The 15,936-nt window shown below is 39.1% G+C and overlaps 1 protein-coding gene across 1 annotated transcript in view; it reads left to right on the top strand.

Annotated features, from left to right (window-relative positions):
* The window catches only part of LOC127451954 (voltage-dependent T-type calcium channel subunit alpha-1I-like), a 293,925-nt gene that overhangs the window by 123,507 nt on the left and 154,482 nt on the right, over positions 1–15,936 (top strand). Inside the window, exon 4 of the mRNA XM_051717045.1 lies at positions 7,195–7,328. Coding sequence (XP_051573005.1) covers positions 7,195–7,328 — 134 coding nt within the window. The remainder of the gene's footprint in view (positions 1–7,194; positions 7,329–15,936) is intronic.

Consider the following 15,936-nt stretch of genomic DNA (forward strand, 5'->3'; position numbering starts at 1 on the left):
CACTCACAGAATAAATAAATCATGGCTGACTATGAATTGCATATTTTTACAATGACATCGCTTACTGAGAACTTCTGTTTTTGCATGATGTTGCATCTATGCCGCTAGGTGGCTATAAACATAAATAGACATTTTACTGAACGCACCTTTAAGTTTTAGTTCAGGTACAGATTCCTGGTGCATTCTCCCTCAGGACATAGTCTTCCTTTTCTCTTTCCATCCTGTTATTATTATCATCCCTCTCGACTCTCTGTGGTTAATGAGCCTATTTCTCCCACTCTGAGAGCTTGACGAAGCGGACAGAACTCCAGGGATTGTGTTGACAGAGAACTGGCCTGTGAATGCTTATAAGACCTTCAGAATATTTCATGTGTACTCCTCTTCTTGCAACTATCCATAGAAATTTGCCCAGCATCCACTGTCTCAGAAGCCCTGCTGTGTTCATTATCTCACCCTGATCTGACACCTGGGGTCCAGGGAGCCTGCTTAGAGACCTCATATAAAAATGTACATGATCATCCTGTTAACAAATCATAATCCCAGACATGTTCCAGTTCACCAGGGAGCTCTAATAAACAGCACAACTTAAAGGGATAGTTAAAGCCCGTTTGACTTTCTTTCTTCTGTGAAACACAACAGGAGAAATTCCTAACATCATGTACTAACCTGAAGTGAAGCATTAAAGCGACGCGATAAAAGGTGTCTCTTAGAAGTTAGAGTTTATTTCCTAATCAGCAACCACGTAGAGGACATTTTGCCAGTCGTTAGGATTCTATTACTACAGCGTTGCACCAGATAGCTCCGCACACTGTGAAATGTCATTGGTCCAAAATTACATCCTCATAACAGCACATTAAACATTATACATATTCTGATTGGCTGTGATTGTGCCATGTCGAGCAGCATTATTGCGTTCAATGTGAATAGAAATACTGCTTGTCAATGGAACCTTATCGCAGTTACGACATATGCAATTACAGTGCCTTTCCAATGCAATTAAAATATAGATAGACTAAAGCTTTCAATTTAAAAAAAAGATGCAAAAGCATTATTGAAGTGTCTAGATGACTCATGTGCCATATATTTATAGTCTTCTGAAGCCGTGCAACCACTTTTGGTGACAGCTGCAACCAGATCATTAAATCAGTGAGTCAAGAACTCAAGATCAAGATCAGTTCATGAACAGAACGTTCAAATCGGTTTGCTTAACCGAATCAACTGATTCACTGAAAAGATCCCTAAACAAAGAACACTTTGTTCACAAATCAGACATCTTTCGCACATTTCTGTCTGTTTTGAAATTGCAGCTGTTAACCGTTGCAACTGGATCATTGACTCATTGAGAAATGGATCAGTACGTTCAGTTTGTAAACAAATCATTCAGATTGGGTTTGAGAATTGAATCAACCAATTCATTGAAAAGATCCCTAAACAAAGAACATTTTGTTTACAAATCTAACATATCGATCTGTTTCTCACACAAAGGTATCGTGTGGCGTCAGAAAATTTTTAGGTGAACTATTCTGTTTGTCATGAACTCGCTCCAAATCAGTTTTGTTCAAGTGGTGCTCTGAAATTACTTAAAATAGCATTTTTTCGTTTGGTCATAATCTTCACACTTGTATTCAAGAAAACTCTATGTATCTTATAAATAAATCAAAACTCCTGCAGGCTGCCCTTCCCCACAGACATTAATATGTGATGAATTTGTATATCTGTATGCTCCTGTTGTTGACATTGTCATCAGGAATGATTGTAGGTTGGTGATTTGACTTGAAAGATAATGTTCTGTCTATGGTTGCAAACATCTTCTGGTTGTGTATGAAAGAGGCCCAGCCATTTTGCAACATCCTCGAGAAAGTCAAGACCCACAAGCTTTGTATTTACGATAATAACGGTACCAAGAGTGACTGACTTAGTTTGATTAAAAAGATGATAGCTTAAGTTTGACAAAGATCGAGCAATGTGGACTGAAAGTCATCTTACAGGCATTTAATCCAAGACATGATAACTTATAAAGATCTTCTACTAATGACTGGGCTCTCCTCCAAATAAAATTAGTTTTATTGCAATTCCCAATTAGTTTCTACAGTGCATAGCCCAGTTAAGAGATAATGCTGACTGTGGGCTGAGCTGATATATCTCAGGCTTCCCTGTAAATGTGGCATAGTGCATGTTTTTCTCTGCTGAAAAGACCAGCATAGCTCACCAACATATATTTTGTTTTAGATGCAGGTTCCCAGCATGGAATTCTGGTGTCCCTACAAGGCCTGGATTGAAATTCAGATAAATCCTGTGATAAATCAGTAGTAATAAACCAAGTTTATTTAAAATGACAATATTCTTATTTAACAAGTTATATATATTTAAAGGGATAGTTCACCCAAAAGGATAATTCTCTCATCATTTACTATCATTTACGTTACCCTCATGCCTTCAAGCTCCAAAAAGGACATAAAGGCACCATAAAGGACTCGAATGGTTTAATCCATGTCTTTAATATCTTTTTTTTTTATGTTCCGCAGAAGAAAGAAAGTCACTGTTTGAGACAACATGAGGTTGAGTAAATGATGAGAGAATTATAATTTTGGCTGAACTATCCAAACAACTGGTCAACTGTATGCTTTGTTTAATCAACTTTCCATCGCAAGTAACTTTCAAGTGGATGGCAGGACCAGCTCGACTAGCACCAAACCAGCAATAGCCAGCATAGTGTTAGCCATTCATTGAAATTCATGCTGGTCTTTTCAGCAGGGAAGGCAGGCCACAAGTATCTGATGGCAGCTATACCTTCTTATAGGTGCTGCTGAAAGAGAGTGAGAGCCATGACTCAACATTTTATTAGCCAGTAGAGCAAAGCCAAGATGGTTGACAGCATTCCCTCTTTGGCATTTAGCTCTCGCTGAGAGGCAGTGGTGTTGAGAACGTTTGGAGTCGTACTCACTGTGTGTAAAGTGAGTTTCAAAGAGTGAAATGCAAATTAAGATTTTTTTTTTTTTTTTACATTTTTACATTTTCTTCTTGGATTGACTGCAAAACTAAAAGACAAAGACAAGTTCAAAACGTAAAGTGTGTGGGCAGGACTGAGAGTCTGTCTCTCTCCTGCTTGCTGTGTGTGTATAGTCTCGTATTGAGAGCCATATGTCAGGAATGGCATGCAGAGGAAGGTAGTATTAAGGAAGCGTTCTCTTGGTGCCAAGATGTGTGTCTGTTCTGGTCCCAAAGGGGAGCTTAAACCAGTGCAGTTCCACTCGCCAGCACCGGCCAGATTCAAACTCTCCATTTCACGGCTCCTCATGGGCAGTTGTCCAAACTGGCATAACTGCACAGCGGTCCCCTTCCCTGTCTGCTGACACACACATACACACACTTCTGACTCACTGTAGTGTAAAACAAAACCTGTAGAGTGACTTAAGACTTAGGGGCAGTTCGTGGCACAAGGTAACAGACGTTCTATTTTCTGCAGACGTGTATTTGTGTGTGTTGACGTATGTGCAGGAAAATTACACTTCTCACATCTTTGTAATTATCCCCACATGAGCATAACATAATACAGAAATAAAAAATTACTGTCTACATTGGTTTGAAGGACCAACATAAGACAAGAAACAAAGCCATTAATGAGGGCGTCTGACTGGTCCACCTAAACAGTCAATCAAAAAAAATACTATCACTGATGTCGTTATGAGAATGCAGTGGGGACTTTGACAGCAACAATCACTCGTTGGAGTGTTTGAATGGAGCTAATTAACAGCCCTCTTAAAGTCTATGTACTTGCGTGATGTTTGCAATTGTTTATGAAAGAAACGCTTTCTTTGAAGTGCATCATCATCTGTTGCAGAGACGAATCAGACTTAATCTCCCAGCATCATGGGGGGGGGGGGGGGGGGTAATTACATTCAGGATGGGTTGCCCTAGGTCAGATGAAGCGAGAGGCCGTTGAGACTAAATATGGAAGGCCCCAGTTGGGCTGGGTGTTGACTGGACTTAATAATCAATCATTCTCGTACACAAGGGTTCTTAAGGGCCCTTTCATTTCACATCCTTCAGATCCATTCAGTCTGAGTTTTAGACTTCTCTTAGGAACTCATTAACTGACATTAGCAGTCAGATATTGTGTAAAAATTATTCCATGCAACACATAGATAAGTATTTCCCCAAGGAAATATTCAGAGTATAAAACAAAGGTCACTTATTAAAGCTGAAGTATGAAACATTTTTAGCTTAATGTGCACTTACAACTAGAAGTCATTCACAGGTTAATTTAATTAAATCTGTAAATACTGTCTCTGTGGCGCTATAAAAATTCCTCTTCTTCTTTTGAGAGACCCACTTAGACCCACACCAACAACATTACTCAACCAGTGCCATGAGTTGGGGCAGGATTATCTCTTTGTTTGACCAATGATGGGTGAAGAGCGTATCCAGAAAGCTGTTTTGAAAACAATGTTTTATTTTTTCGGTGACGCCAGTGTCGCAGAAATTACATACTTTAGCTTTAACACCAATTAAATGATAATGAAAGTCGCAACAGGACACAATTGGCCCTATTTTAAGAGTGCAAGTGTTAAACGCAACACAATGCCTTAAGTCATAAGCGCAAAGTCAATGGGCATGGCCATGAAGTTTTGGTATTTTCATGCAAGCATACGCTAAGTCTAGGCGCAAGTGGGTTTGGCAGAATCACACGCGCAATACGTAAAATGGCTGGGCCAAGTGCAATTCATTTCTCAGGTTCTTTCAGGTTTATTCCAGCATCTGCGTCCTATTATACAGTCCATTCCCTCAAGCACCAATGATTTAAACAAAGACAGTACATTCATAAGAATTTGGTGGACTGTATGCAATGAATTAAAAGAATAGACATATGGACTTATGTTCTTTTGTGCATTAACTGTGTCCTTGTTGAATGTCAGACATATTTCTGTGACAGTGACACGCTTCTTTTAAACGCATAGAAAATGTGATTCTCATCAGAATTTGGATGTATGCTCCATGAAATTATAGAGATTGTAAGTATTATTAATAATTTTCATCTACTGACACACAAATCATGGCTAGTATTAACAGTGATTGTATCAGAATCCACCTCACTTCTGCCAGTCGATTTTGATTAAAAAAAAAAAAAAAATGCATTTATTAAAACACGAAAAAATTAAACCAGATATATTTCTAAATTCAAATTACACTCCAATTGAAACAAAAATATATTCAAAATAATGAAGTGGTCAAAAAAATCATACCAAATCCGAACATTTTACTCTGTCCAACTCTGTGCCCTTTTGCAGTGGCTTAAAAATCACTCTATGACAGCGGGAGGAAAATTACCAATATAAATTTGATCATAAAAACAACTGTACATATAAACAATGATAATAATTGAAAAATAAGCCATGACCTTTAGATAGTTTAACAAAATCTCTTAATAAATATTTGCACAGGCAGGAAAATTGCACTTAGAATTTGCGCAATCATGAAAATACTTTATAATCAAAATAATGTATTATTTTCTTCACATTATATTAACATAATTGGAGTTTACACTTAGAAACCTCTGACTTTTGCAGAGTTCCGAAGACTTGCAGACACTGGTATCTTGGCAAATCTGAGCCAAATTTGTGACATTATTGTCCCCATTTACACCTGTGACTTGGACTCTTCACCTGCTTCCGGGGACGCATCAGGACGGATATGTGTTTTTGGTAGTGCTGTCGGAATTAACGCGTTAATCGCATGCGATTAATTAAAAAAGTTTAACGCATACATTTTTCTTAATCGCGATTAATGCATTAACCGTTAATACAGCATAAACCAGCATAAATACTGGTTGGGAGGGCGGAACCTTTGTAATGTGTCCACCCGAAGTATTTACAGTAACACACACACCACAACAGCACTTCCCTGTCAGTGATAAAACAATGGAGAAAGGACCTGTTTGTGCTATTATTTGATGTACAAAACAAGCCCAAATGGAACTTGTGATAGAAATCAAGTATTTTCAGCCTATGTAAGGTGCATTTTAATTATCACAGAAGCACGTCAAGTCTTAACTATCACTTCGCTGTTCCCGTGGAGTTCAAAGCGAGGCTGGCGTTGTCGCCCTGATGCAAATCATGAGCGCAGCGGATAGTCACAGTCCACTGGCAGATTAATATTGTGGAGGTTGAGAGTTTAAGAGATTTAATGCCCATTGCAATGAATACTAAACCTATGGGGACTAAAGCCATCTTTACACAGTAAAGGTGGCACAGAAGCTGCATCTGAAGTGGCAATTAGGTGTATTTTCATAGAGCAAGAACAAATGCATTTACACATCAGTTGCAAATGCATAAATATTGTTATGAGATGAATATATTTAATCTAAAATTATGAGATATAAAGAGAAAATAAAAATATAAAGCCAATGTTGTTGTGTAAATTTGAAACTGTCACAGAGCCGCAGTGTTTAAAAAATCAACTAACGAATAGTTTACCCTACTTATTGTTTATGCATATTAAGCTGAAATAGAAAATAAATTTAACATCTGAACATCAGCTTTAAGCAAAAGTGTGACCTCAATTCCTGTCTAGGAGAAATAAAGAGATATCTATTGTGATTTTTCATCAAGGAGCTGTTCACACCAATCGTGTCCTTGTGCTAATAAAAGCCAGACAACGTGCCACAAAACCCAGGTGTCTTCAGATGTGCTTTTAACAGTTAAAGTTCTTTTTAACTAGACACAGCGTCTAAAAACCATGCGCTCCTACACAAGACGCTAAAAAATACAGCGAGATACAGCACAACAGTCAAAGACAACCATGTTTACCTGTACATAGGCAAACAATAGAAACCCCTAAGTATGCAACCCATAAGACCTCATTCCTTCCACAAACACATACACATACACATCATCCCTTTGCTATTCCTCCCTGCCAGGATTGCAGATCATTACATTTGAAATGTGTAATTTCTGTGACACTAGCGTCACCAAACAGAATTGCAAAAAGAATGATTGTTTTCAAACAGATTTCTTAAATACTCCCCCCATTTTCCTTTGGTCAGACAAACAGTTAGTACCCTTACTTGGATTACACCTCCACTAACCTCACTTTTCTTCTCTCATGGAAAGTTTAAAGACATGGACTGTTCCAAATTGGCTTTGTTGATCTCTCTCCCTCTCTCCCTCCATCCCTCTCTCTCTCTATCTCTCTTAGGCATTCGATGCATTTATCTACATTTTCTTTGCATTGGAGATGGTGGTGAAGATGGTGGCTCTGGGGATCTTTGGCCGTCGCTGTTACCTTGGCGATACTTGGAACAGACTGGACTTTTTCATCGTCATGGCAGGGTAAGGGCTCGTGTGTTTTTACCTTTCCTGACACGGCATCCATTCTGGCTGCAGGTGAAGCAGGTGCCATGGAGATCCAGAGTGTGCTTGTGTTTTCTCAGAAGAGATTTCTGCACTCTCTGACCTGCAGTAATGGTCATTTCATTTCAGCTGTTCAGAAAAAAACTGAAATTGCACGTCTCGAATATGTCTAATTGGTTACATTGTGATGTGTAGCTCTAAAGCACTTACGCTTCATGTTTACATCCAGAATGCTCTTTATGGTTTTTCCATGTGCTGATGCTTGGCCAGGCCAAATCCTGCAGCTACAATCCTTCAGATATTTCATTACACTGTATGTGTTTAATGTGGTTTTCACAACATCACGGCCCTCGTAGCTTAAAAATAGATTGAAAACTCGTGCTGAAATTGCTATGAGAGCATCAAAGTTGCCTCATTGAGGCAGCCATGTTGAGGTCACATGACCAGCCAAATACCACTCACTTTGTCTTGGTAAACCCCCTTTTATTGGACAGTTTCGCTGATGGAATGAATTAATTATGGCTCTTTTTTATTTTATTTTTATTTATTTTTACATGCTCATGCTTTTTTTCCGGCATTTGTTATTTAAACTATCTAATAGCTTATAAAAAAAATAAAGCTACTTGCTTTTGGAAATCTGACAAAACCTATCCATTTCCAGACATCTTTTAAGCATTCTAAGGATAATTTGTTAGCACTTTAGCTGTTTGTTTGATCTCAGTATCAAAATTAGTTAAAGTTTGGCTCCAAAGACAAGATGTATACAATCAATTTTCAATTACCATGATTTTCTGTTAAAAAAATTAAAAAAACAAATAAGGTAGATCAAACCATGCCGGATTTGACCTCGGGTTGCTTGCATAGTGCTACCATGCAACATATCAGAGCATGCACACTACCCACCAGGCCTTGTCACCTACTTGCCCGAATCATATTTGTTGTCATCTAGTCACCCTAGGCATTATTCACTGAGTGAAACATCAGTCTCATTTATATGATGGGCATTAATGTGGTCATGTGTGATGACAGAAATAAGTCTGTTTGATGTCTGTCCTCCTGGAATGAAGACGGTTCTATGTCGCATATAGACATTGATTATGTTATTTGTGATCAATTCCTTCTTTTTAGCCACATGTATTTGTTGATATTGTCAGTAAAGTAGAGAATACCAGATAGTTTGGGGGAGGCGTGAAGCAGAGGACATATTTTTTACTACTACACTTACAGTACCTTCTGAACTTGGGACAAACAGCTAATTACAAAATTGCCTCAGAGAAGATTAGTTTAGCTTGTACTTAGTAGAATAAATAAGTGTATACTGTATCTAGTGATTGAGGGAAGGTAGGTATTGGTGGGGATTAAGTACTAAGAGAAACACTGTAAACTTATTACAAACACTTCAGTAATTAAATGTGCATTACTGAAAAAGAAAAACTGTAAAATTTGGACAAGTTTCAATTTCAGTTTGGATCAATTTGGACCAAGACCAAGTTGTACTGTGCAGTGGGGTATTAAAAGAACAAAAAAAAAAAACAAAAAAAAAAACAGGTTATGTCTTAAAGAAATGAATCAGCCAGGTTATGTCTTACAGAAATATATTGGGTTTAATTCAAGTTAAGCTCAATTAACAGCATATGTGGCATAAAGTTGATTACAACAAAAAAAGTATTTAGGCTTGTCCAACCTTTAACAGTATTTGAAATTGCAGTTAGGCATTTAAAATGGAAGTGAATGGGGTACATTTTTGGAGGATTTAAAGACAGAAATGTAAGTTAATGTTTATCAGACTGGACAAAAATTGGACGTGTCAAAATGTCAGGTATGTGCAGTATGTAAACAGAATTGTTTCAACTGCTCAGAAACGTTTGCTGCGTCCGAAACCACGTACTGTCTCAGTATGTACTGTATTTGATGAAGGACACACTTATCTGCCAGCAAAACAGTGGTTCTTTTAGGTATGCATGCGAGTAGTATAAATAGATTTCGGACATACTTCATTCAGGGACATTGTCATCGTCTCGTGACCCAAATATACACTGGCGGCCAAAAGTTTGGAATAATGTACATATTTTGCTCTTATAGAAAGAAATTGGTACTTTTATTCACCAAAGTGGCATTCAACTGATCACAATGTATAGTCAGGACATTAATAACGTGAAAATTACTATTACAATTTGAAAAAAAATATTCAGAACTTCTTAACTACTCATAAAAAAATCCTCCACGTGCATCAATGACAGCTGTTCATTTTAGCTGTCATTTTGTCCAAATACTCAGGTGACATTTCACCCCTTGCTTCCTGTAGCACTTGCCATAGATGTCTTGTCGGACACTTCTCACGCACCTTACAGTCTAGCTGATCCCACAAAAGCTCAATGGGGTTAAGATCCATAACATACTTTTCCAATTATCTGTTGCCCAATGTCTGTTTCTTTGCCCACTCTAAACTTTTTTTTTTCTTTGCAATTCTCTCCATAAGGCCTGCACCCCTGAGTCTTCTCTTTACTGTTGTACATGAAACTGGTGTTGAGTGGGTAGAATTGAATGAAGCTGTCAGTTGAGGACATGTGAGCCACTGATTCTGGTGACTCGGTTGTCCTGGTTCTTTTGGATTTGAGTGCTGCATTCGATACGGTTGACCATGATATCCTTCTTTCTCGGTTGGAGCATGTTGTGGGCATTAGAGGAACTGCCCTTTGTTGGTTCCAATCATATCTTAAAAATAGAAGTTTTACTGTAAACATAGGAAAATTCCACTCAAGTGTAGCTCCCCTGACTTGTGGGATCCCCCAAGGCTCTATTTTGGCCCCCATACTGTTTTCTCTTTATATGTTTCCCTTAGGCTCAATTAAAAAAAAAAAAAAAACATGGCTTGAATTATCACTGCTATGCGGATGATACACAAATGTATCTGCCCCTGAAGCATAAAAATGGCTTAGACTCTCTCGTTGCCTGTCTGTCTGATGTTTAGGCCTGGGTGTCTTTAAGTTTCTTGAATTTAAATGAAAGTAAAATTGAGATCATTGTGTTTGGCTCTTCAGAAGCCCCTAAAACTTCTCATTTAAATTTCTCATTTTAAACTTGTGTGAAAAATTTGGGGGTCTTTTTTAATAGTGCCCTTAAATTTGACAAGCAAATTAACTCAGTTGTAAAATCCAGTTTTTATCAACTAAGAGTACTTGCTAAAGTGAAGTCCTTTTTGTCCATCAAGCAATTTGAAACAGCGATACATGCTTTTATCACCTCTAGATTGGACTACAGTAATTCCCTATATTTGGGAATAAACAATTCTTCCATATCTAGATTACAGATGGTTCAAAATGCAGCTGCGAGACTTTTAATGGGTGTCCGTAAACGTAAACATATTACTCCTGTTCTAGTGTCTTTACATTGGCTTCCTGTCTGTTCTAGAATTGATTTTAAAGTGCTCTTGCTTGTATTTAAATCCTTAAATGGCCGAGCCCCTGCCTACCTCTCTGACCTTTTGTGTGAACACCGTCCAGGAAGAGCTCTTAGGTCCGCCAACCAGAGTTTATTAACTGTCCTAAGTCGAAGCTAAAATCTAGGGGTGATCGAGCATTCGCCATAGCCGCACCTAAACTTTGGAACAGCTTACTGACTGCTCCAACACTACATATTTTTAAATATAAGTTAAAAACGCATCTTTTCTCTCTAGCCTACAACTTGTGATGTTCTCTGTTGTTTGTTATTTTATGTCTTTAGGTATATATTATTTTGTTTTATTGTGGGTTTTATTGTATTAAAAAGTTCTTGTGAACACATTGTACAGTACATTGGTCAACTGTTGTTGTTTTTAAATTGTGCTATATAAATAAAAAAAATTGAATCTATTTCTCAAACTAGAGACTCTGATGTACTTATCCTCTTGTTTAGTTGTATCTGGGCCTTCCACATCTCTTCCTGTCCTTGTTAGAACCAATTGTCCTTTGTCTTTGAAGACTGTAGTATACACCTTTGTATGAAATCTTCTGTTTTTTTTGTGTTTTTTTTTTTTTTTTTTTTTTTTGGGCAATTTCAAGCATTGTATAGCCTTCATTCCTCAAAACAATGATTGACTGATGAGTTTCTAGAGAAAGCTGTTTCTTTTTTTTTTTTTTTTTTTGCAATTTTTTACCTTAAGACATGCTAGTCTATTGCATACCGTGGCAACTCAAACACAAACACAAAGACAATGTTAACCTTCATTTAATGAACCAAATAGCATTCAACTGTGTTTGATATAATGGCAAGTGATTTTCTAGTACCAAATTAGCAATTTAGCATGATTACACAAGGATAAGGTGTTGGAGTGATGGCTGCTGGAAATGGGGCCTGTCTAGATTTGATAAAAAAATGACTTGTTTCAAAAAGTGATGGTACTGTTTTTTATATCAGTATTGTCCTGACTATACTTTGTGATCAGTTGAATGCCACTTTGGTGAATTAAATTACAAATTTCCTTCTGAAACAACAAAATCTGTACATTATTCCAAACTTTTAGCCACCAGTGTATGACATAATGAAAACAACCACGAAAACAATCTGCTTTGGCTTTGTTAAACAAGCACCATTCAAGCACAAGGAACAATTATCTTGGTATATATTGCACATACGGTTGAGAAGAGGTGTCCGCCTTGCAATTCACTACTGTTCCTTTAAATCCAATGTTTTAAACGTGACGTCGAATCAGCTCCTGAGGGATTATGGGATCGTTAAGTGTCCAGTCAATCCGCACTTCAAAATCTCGCTGGAAATAGTAGGTCATCTGGCTATTTCTCACTTACTGCTTCATGAATACTATGGATTCTGACATACTACTCCATTGGCATACTGTTTTTGGCATACTATATACAGTAGTAGAGAAGTATGGATATTTGGACACAGCAATTGATAGGCTCCACTGACTGGGTTTTACTGTTACCACAATGTGTATCATAGTGTTTTGGTGTTGCTATGTTATATGCTTATTAGTTTCCAGCTGCATCCATAGCTCAACTTTCTGGAGTTGAGGAGGTCAGGAGAAAGTGTGCAATCAAATTGGACACACTGTTGATAAGGGAACACACACCATGTACCACAGGTAGATCTTTTACTGAGGATGCCTGGATCACTCACAATAAGATCTTAGGATCCGCTTTTAATTCTGGGAACGCGGGGGAGCATAAACAAGCCAGTTACACCCTCCGCAAAACTATCAGAGCAGCCAAACGCCAGTACAGGGACAAGATTGAAGGACAGTTCAAGAAGCATGTGGAAAGGAATTAATATCATCACAGATGTCAAAGGGAATAAAAACTCTGCCGTGAACACTGCCGCCTTTCTCCTAGATGAGCTAAATACTTTTTATGCTCGTTTCAAGGGAAATAACACTGCCCTTGCGAAGAGAGCTTTTGCGGCCGAAGCTACAGAGGTTAGTTCACTCTCTGTCTCTGTAACTCGATCCTTCCGACGGGTGAATATCCGTAAAGCCACGGGTCCAGACGGCATTCTGGGCCGTGTCATCAGAGCATGCATGAACCAACTGGCTGGTGTTTTAATGGTCATTTTCAACCTTTCTCTCTCTTTGTCTGTAGTCCCCACATGCTTTAAAACATCCACCATTGCACCTGTACCAAAGCAATCCAAAATCACTTGCTTAAATGACTGGCGTCCTGTTGCTCTGACCCCCATCATCAGCAAATGCTTTGATAGACTAATCAGAGATTTACATCTGCTCTGTGCTGCCCACCTCACTGGACTCACTGCAGTTTGCATATCACAACAATTGCTCCACTTATGATGCCATTGCATCTACACTACACACTGCTCTCTCCCACCTGGAAAAAAGGAACACATATGTGAGAATGCTGTTTGTAGACTACAGCTCAGCATTCAACACCATAGTGCCCTCCAAGCTTGATGAGAAACTCCGGGCTCTGGGCTTAAACAGCTCACTGTGCAGCTGGATTCTGGACTTCCTGTCAAGCAGACACCAGGTAGTTAGAATGGGCAGCAACATCTCCTCATCACTGACCCTCAACACTGGATCCATGTACACACATGACTGTGTGGCAACACATAGCTATCATTAAGTTTGCTGATGATACGACAGTGGTAGGTCTGATCACTGACAATGATGAAACAGTCTACAGAGAGGAGGTGCACACTCTGACATGCTGGTGTCAGGAGCATAACCTCTCCCTCAACGTCAGCAAGACCAAGGAGCTTGTGGTGGACTTCAGGAGAAAAGACAGAAAACACAGCCCCATCACTATCAATGGAGCACCGGTGGAGAGAGTGAGCAGCTTCAAGTTCCTCGGTGTCCACATCACTGAGGAACTCACATGATCCGTCCACACTGAGGCTGTTGTGAAGAAGGCTCACCAGCGCCTCTTCTTCCTGAGATGGCTGAGGAAGTTTGGAATTAACCACCACATCCTCACACGGTTCTACACCAGCACTGTAGAGAGCATCCTGACTGGCTTCTTCACTGCCTGGTACGGCAACAGCACTGCCCTCAACCGCAAAGCCCTGCAAAGGGTGGTGCGAACTGCCAGACACATCATCGAAGGTGAGCTTCCCTCCCTCCAGGACACATATACCAAGCGGTGTGTGAAAAAAGCTCGGAGGATCATCAGAGACTCCAGCCACCCGAGCCATGGGCTGCTCTCAATGCTACCATCAGGCAGGCGGTGTCGCAGCATCAGGACCCACACCAGCCGACTCCATGACAGCTTCTTCCCCCAAGCAATCAGACTTTTGAACTCTTGATCTCTCACGATCAAAATACATCAGCACTGCACTTTATTAATCTTAAACTGGACTGTCATAAATTATATTCTCTCTTAACAACACACTGGCAACTGACTATCAGCTGAAAACCTGAATGTCAATACAGCACAATACAACCTACTGTATATTTTATATATACTATTTTTATTGTATATATACTATTCTATTTTTATTGTGTATGTGTGTTCTATATTGTGTGTATTGTATACTGTACATTGTATATTATTATTTGTATATTGTGTTGTGTGTAATTATGTGTATTTTAGATATGTAAATTGTGTTGTGTAAATCTGATGTTTATTGTAATTTGTCATCGCTATCATGACTGCTATGTTGCTCAGAACTGCACCCAAGTCTTTCACCCACTGTTGCACTTGTGTATATGGTTGAATGACAATAAAGAGATTTGATTTGATATGATAGAAGATAAATGTACTTGAGACGAATATTCATTGTTTATTACCGTTTGCTCAGGACTGGCTCAAGGTGTGAATAACAGCATTTGCACTGAGTGTAGTCTCACAGACCATCTCAAACTCAGATTGCCTTGCTTCCTTATTTAGATTCTCTCTCTCTCTCTCTCTCTCTCTCTCTCTCTCTCTCTCTCTCTCTCTCTCTTTCTGTGCCTCTTTCTCTCTTTTGTCCCCACACCCACACAAGAGTGCAGTCTAATTTTTTCGCAATATGCGTACAACAGAACACATGTGCACACATTTACACTGCAGAAGGCTGCCTGTACATAAGAGTGAGAGAGATGAAGGGAGAGTAGGAGAAAGAGGATGCAGAAAAGCAGAGAACAATTAGAGAGAGGCTGCCCATCGGCAGGTAACTAATTACTCTTACAAACACAAATTCTTATTGATGTGTGCTGAAACAGCCAAGAACACTCTTTTCTTCTCACCTCTCTCTGTTTTTTTGCTCACACACTCTCTCTTCCTTCTAAGCTTCTGTTCAGGATTCGCCTGCCTCACATATGCTGCAAATTTTTGTATTTCTCATGTATTCTTCACTGGCACGTTCCCTCGTAGCTTGGCACAGCTTAGTTGATTTGTAATTCAATTATTCTGCTGAAGATACAGTACATTCACCTGGAGGGCCTGAGTCATATTAATGGCGTATAGTCATTACTTTAGTACAGACTATCTATCTATCTATCTATCCATCCATCCATCCATCTGTCTCTGTCTATCTGTCCATCCATCCGTAAATACATCCATCAGTCCAACCATCCGTCCATCCATCAATACATCCATCAATCCGTCCGTTCGTCCATCAATACATCCATCAATCCATCCGTCCGTCCATCAATACGTCCGTCCGTCCGTCAATACATCCATTAATCCGTCTGTCTGTCCATCCATCAATACATCCATTAATCCGTCCATCAGTACATCCATCAATACGTCCATCCATTCATCAATACATCCATTAATCCGTCCGTCCATCCATCAATTGTCCATCAATCCATCCTTCCGTAAATACATCCGTCAGTCTGTCCGTCCATCCATCAATCCGTCCATACATCAATACGTCCATCCGTCCATCCATCAATAAATCCATTAATCCGTTTGTCTGTCAGTACATCCATTAATCCATCCGTCCATCAATACATCCATTAATACATCCGTCCATCCATCAATATGTCTGTCTGTCAATCAATACGTCCATAAATCTGTCCATCAGTCCCTCCATCAATACGTCTGTCGATCCATCCTTCTGTCCATCAATACATCCATAAATCCATCCGTCTGTCAATCAATCCATCCATCAATACATCCGTCCGTCCGCCAATACATCCATTAATACATCTGTCCAT

This window comes from Myxocyprinus asiaticus, chromosome 14 (genome assembly GCF_019703515.2).
Source record: "Myxocyprinus asiaticus isolate MX2 ecotype Aquarium Trade chromosome 14, UBuf_Myxa_2, whole genome shotgun sequence".
In the NCBI taxonomy this organism is placed as follows: Eukaryota; Metazoa; Chordata; class Actinopteri; order Cypriniformes; family Catostomidae; genus Myxocyprinus; species Myxocyprinus asiaticus.